The sequence below is a fragment of the Monopterus albus genome, unplaced genomic scaffold (genome assembly GCF_001952655.1).
Source record: "Monopterus albus unplaced genomic scaffold, M_albus_1.0 scaffold90.1, whole genome shotgun sequence".
Classification (NCBI taxonomy): Eukaryota; Metazoa; Chordata; class Actinopteri; order Synbranchiformes; family Synbranchidae; genus Monopterus; species Monopterus albus.
Genome location: NW_018127970.1, coordinates 598,322 through 603,870, shown reverse-complemented (window position 1 = coordinate 603,870; position 5,549 = coordinate 598,322). Strand labels below are relative to the sequence as shown.

Sequence of the window (5,549 nt, the reverse complement as noted above, 5' to 3'; positions counted from 1 at the left end):
GAGCTGGGTCCCACAGAGGCAGTGAGTGGAGTACGGTATTTTCTTTGGAACAAACAGCGCTGCAGCACATCAGCTAATAGAGGCTGGCTCTCAGAGGGGAGCTCAATATAGGACACTCTTCCTCTTCCTCCACTTGAGCTATTAATACACCCAAACAAAAGAAAAGAGGCTTAATGAGGCAGCAACGGGGAACTCATGTGAACTAAGTTAGACAAGAGCTTTGTAGTGTTTAGCTCCAAGGATTCCAGCTTCTCGTATGGGCAATGGGTCCAGTCTTTCTGTTACTACTGTGGCTGATGCTATGGGAGCAAAAGTAACATACTATGTACATCACATTACGCCCTCTTAAGCACTATGTTTTGAAATGGCAAAAGCAATGCAACAGGAAAAAAGAGATGCATAGTTTTAAGCATGATAATGTGCTGGATATGATAAATCTTGTAAAGAATCTCTCAAACAAAACATACAGTTACAAAATGATCTGAGCTAAAAATGTCCGACAAACTTCACCAGTTGAACTAAACAAACAGAAACCGTGAAGCATTTTGTTGCATATTTGCATGAAAGAAAACATCTCATGCAGCTTAGAGCAGCTACCTTGAAGTTAATGCTTTGGTTCAGAATCATTGTGCATTAAAATGGAAGAAGGTGAGTGAGTGTGTTTAAATGCACACAGTAATCCAACCAGAAATTTGCATCCTGCCCAAGCAGGAGAGACTGTTTCCAGGCAGCTTCACATAATCACCAATACCCCTGTACATATAGACAGAATTTGAACTACTACCATGGAAAAGACAACACATACTTGAAAAAACAAACAACAAAACAACAACAATTAACACAACATGGTATTTTACTTGCCTACTACCCGGCTAACACTGGTATTTAGACATTACAATATTCAGGCAATTGTAAAAGGGGTCTCACGCTTCAAACAATAACGTTTCTAAACCCCAAACTGAATCTGGGACATTAAAATGTGTGGACTGACATTAAATCAAGTAAGAATCTCCCTCCTACCAAAAACATCCCACAGACACACACACGCAAAGAGGCTGATGTTTCAGTAGACATCGTGCACTGGGACTTAATACTAACCAGACATCTACCTCGAACTGAGAGCTGTCACACAAAGATCACCACTTCAGTCATGCAGTACAACGTGGTAAACAGAGCAAGGGACCTCTGTAAAAGCACAAGAAGTGTTTGTCTGAGGTCTGTCCTCAGCAGTGTGACAGTTTCATAAAGGGTACAGATTTTGCCGTTGCTTTAAGACTTAGGGTAGTGATACAAGAGGCAACTTTTTTTTTTTTTTTAACAATATTGCCTTAAAATGTCCTTGTGTATCACCCACCTCACCTCACCACAGTTTAAACCTGACCCTCACCTGATTTAATGGTATTTTTGGCACATAAACATATCCACTTTAAAATAATTGTATCTGGTTTTATCTGCAAAGGAAGCTACTTAAAGTTGCCCTTTGGGATCTCAAAAAGCAACCTGGAACTTCCTGATGCATTCACCTCGCACTAAGCTGATCTGGATGTTCCGTTCTGCTCAGTCCAATTGGTCGTAGTGACAATGACACAATTAAGTCTTACACTATACAAGGCAAATCCACTGCTGGGCTAAATACTCACTTGAAGATTAGGCCATGTGCAACAGGAGTAGTGCTGAGTCTTTAAGTGGCCATACTCTCACATTACAGGCAAAATAGAGCCGTTTTTGTAGTCACATCATCTGAGGCAGCAGTACTCCCCATACAACAATAACACCACAAATTTGGCTGAACATACTACATCCACATTTGGGTCTTTCTACAAAAAGATGTTTACAGTTTTGCTTCTTTAAGCCTTATAAACTAGGGTCTGACTTTTTCGACCACTGGATACAGCTGCAGTTCAGTCCCAAAACTCACCAGCCTCCACAAATAATTTAAAAAGTCTTTCACAAATCCAGCAAACTGGTTCTAAAGCATTAACCAGTAGCTAACTGTGTTAATCTCTTCTTGCCTATAATAAAATGACAATGTCCACATAGCTGTACCTCAAGAACAGACTAGAAGCATTAATGCCTATGGTGACTACAAAGACGTATGAACAACCATCTGACTACATGAAAATCTTTTGAGCTGACAAGGAGAAACACACGTGTACACAAAATATCTTTTTTAAGATTCACTGATACCATTGTTTCTTTTCAGATCAGTCTGAACCATAAATAAATTAACAATATAGCTTATCATAAATACATTTCAGTCTGTAAAATTCACATATAAATACCCTGCTCCTTCTTGCAAAAGAGATGTGGACCCACGGTACGTTACGCTGCAGCGTGTTGCATGTCTTCTCTCCCTTTGACAAAAAATACAAAGCGTTCATGGTGTAAACATGGCGACGTTCCATTTAAAGCCTCTGAAGGCATGGACAAAGACAGGCAAATGGAGTGGACAGAACAAGTTAAGGTGTCACTTCATTGTCTGTCTGTACCTGGGGCAGTAGGGCAGCCCTTTTTGTTTTGGACACCAGTGACAACATCTTCTTGGTCCAGTCCCTGATTGATACAGTCTGTGTGTGAAAGTGAGAAAGAGAAGAGAGTGAGAAAGAGAGAGAAAGAGAAGAGAGAGAGAGAGAGAAGGGGATAGGCTATTGCTAGTGAGGACTGATTGACTGATATTAAGGTGACGGTTACTGCTCCCGCTGCATGCTTGTTTTAGGAGATGTGCAGACACCCATGCAATTAAGCCAGAGGCAGAGAGCTGCCAGGGACAGAGAGAGGAGAGGGCTGTTTCTACACTGGTCCGAGACTTCCTGTGATTCATGGAACTGACTGAATGTCCCTTTTCCTCTCACTGTCCTTCTGAGAAATGAAAGGCTGGAGGCGCTGGTTGGTGCTCAGAGTCTGTTTCCAGAACCACAGGGGTGGTGAGAGGAGTGCTGCTGGACGGCTGCGGGTTGGCCTCACCCTCTGGAAAAGTCTTCTCCTGAGACTGGGAGGAGGAGGATGAGGAATGGGTGCTCTCACTAGAACTGCTGCGGGTCTCTGTGCTGGTACTTGTCTTCTTCATCTTCCTCCTTTTGGCTAGTGGTGCCTTGTCCACCGTCTGCAGGCGGAAACCTTCCCGCTTACATTTGTTAAATGCCTGGGACAAAAGAAAGGGGAATGGCGAGCCAGTTATTAAGATTCCAAGTTGACAATTTGCATTGTAATTGTTTAACACAACACAGCATTTTACAACTGAAAGCAAACAGTTGAGACAGTACATCTAAAAATGTCATTTATTACATTAAAGGTAGCTTTGACACAGGTGTGGACAGAGGCGGTGGAGGAGCCGAGAATGTCCGGGGTCATGAGGGGGTTTGAGGACAGTTGGCTGTCGTCCTGAAGCCAGGCATTGTAACGGAGGCCACACATCTTAATCCTCTTGCTTGGGTCCACTGTCAGCAGCTCTGCAGGAACAAGACAGATAATTACCTGTAGCGCTCTTAATACATGAGTGAAAAGGTAAGCCGCAAGTGAGCCACAGAGAGGAAATGATTTTCTTTTTAGGTTGTTCAACTTCTGTGAGCCACTTTGTGGGTTAAAGGCTCCACCAGGATCAGGATTCATAATGGGAACATTCCTGCATTTTTTAAGATGAAGACCACTTAATGGCTGAGACTTCAAAGGCTATCAGCTAAGGTGCACACTAGAAACTCTTATTATTCTGTTCCTATTTTGGCCAAATTTAATGCTGTACATTGGAATGATGTCTACCACCATTAACACGTATACATTACACTATAAATCTACTACTACTGTATCTCTGAATTGCAGTCTTAACATGAAATAAGACTTTCTTCATACTTGAACCTACTGGATTAAACAGTGAGCCATCAGTTCTATTCCTACCTTGTATCAGGTCCTTGGCCTGCTGGGATACGTTTCTCCAGGCTTCTCCTTCAAAAGAGAAGTCTCCTTGTTTGATTTTCTTCATAATTTCCTCAGCACTAGTGTGGGTCAGGCTCTTCTCCTGACACTGGAAAGGCACCTGACCAGACAGCATGGTATACTACAAACAAAGCAAAACCACACAATCTGCTATTAAAACAAGAACACCGTTTCCAGGTTTAAATATCACGTTACACTGTAAACATGTTGTATAGTCAGTGTGGTAGAGGAACTGCTCGTTGTTTTTGTAAATATCATGTTGCCTATGACGTGTTGGGAAAGTAAGAAAGCATTAATGTTAAAATGCATAATGCTTTAAATATGCTTTGAAAGAGCTCTTGACTGATCATCATTGCCCACATATGTCTATTGTTATGCTGCATGTTGTTGACTGTTGCTGAACTTGCACTAAACACAAGAGCAGTTTGGTTACGGTGAATGAACAGGATACTCTCACCTTGGCCTGCTTATATCTTCTCACAGATTTCTCATTAAAATGACAGTAGGTGGGAACAGCCCTTTCGGCAGTGGATGATCTGTTGTTCCCTCCCCTCTCTCTCTCTCCCTTCCTCTCAGCCTAATTTACCTCCAAAGAATTGTGCACATAGTTTGTCAGTAGCCATTTCATCAAAGCTCAGTGAGGCTCACTACTCCCATTTCCCCCAGAGGGCGACGGTGCGAAGCAGCACATAGAGCCCAGGCTCCGTGCAGAGGACTGGCCAAGTACAGAAGTCTCCCCCGCCCCAATGTGCCCTCTCCTTCTCCTCTCTACCCTCTCCTTTTAATTTTCCTCCTCTATGAAGAAAAAAGTTGAATTAGGATGCCATTTCCGCTACTGGGAAGCAACGTTTCATATTCAGCTGTAACCAGCTCTGCTCTTCACTCCGTGGTGAGCGTTAAACTGTGTCAGCTCACCACAGGATGCTGAAGGTTGCGGTGCTGAACTAGAGAGGGAGATGAATATCATGCAAAACAGATTTAAACAAAACATGCATGTGCACACATGCATACATACATGTGTGCTTGCACATGAACACACACATACGCATACTAAAAGCTCGGGTCAAAATCAGTTAAAAATAACAGCCGACTGCTTAATCAAAACGGCCTGCAACAAATGCTTAATTCATAAAGTGGATCACATCAACAAATCAACAGCATATGGAGTTCATGATTAAACATTTATTTGGTTTTAGAGATGCCTCAGTTAAAATTAATATGAAAGACAACTTTAAAGTGGATCTTGGAGCTGTGGATTTGAAAAGATTTTAATAAATTACAAATTTATATAATCAGGTCACTTTTCCTGTGGCATTGTAGAGAGTGATAGTCTAAAGTATGCCAATGCATGTCTAGTCACAAATAATGACTGAATAGGGCTAATCAATGATCTGTTATTTAGTCCAATTAGAACCAGTGAGAGGCATCAAACTGAAAGCTGAACTTGGATGAGACATAATTTTTTCATATCCTGTAACTTTTATCCTTATCAAATATTAACTAGTGTGCTACAAAATGGCAGCTTACTGGGTTAAACCCGAATAACTTCAGCACAAGCTTGGATCACCTATTTCCTTAAAAAAAAAAAAAAAAAGAAATCTAAAACCCAAAGAAACATT

General features: G+C 41.6%; 1 protein-coding gene across 8 annotated transcripts in view; it reads right to left on the bottom strand.

Annotated features, from left to right (window-relative positions):
* Positions 1-5,549, bottom strand: part of rps6ka5 (ribosomal protein S6 kinase, polypeptide 5) — a 70,278-nt gene that overhangs the window by 43,962 nt on the left and 20,767 nt on the right. For 7 of the 8 annotated variants that reach the window (XR_002275535.1, XR_002275530.1, XR_002275531.1 and 4 more), the window contains exons 15-17: positions 3,892-4,051; positions 3,286-3,449; positions 2,283-3,142 (exon numbers count right to left, since the gene is read on the bottom strand). Coding sequence is in view for 1 of the 8 variants with exons in the window: in XM_020607997.1 (XP_020463653.1) it covers positions 2,849-3,142; positions 3,286-3,449; positions 3,892-4,051 (618 nt within the window). In the remaining 7 variants the exon portion in view is untranslated. Of the gene's footprint in view, positions 1-1,301; positions 3,143-3,285; positions 3,450-3,891; positions 4,052-5,549 lie in introns of those variants that run through there. The other variant, XM_020607997.1, reaches the window with a different exon arrangement.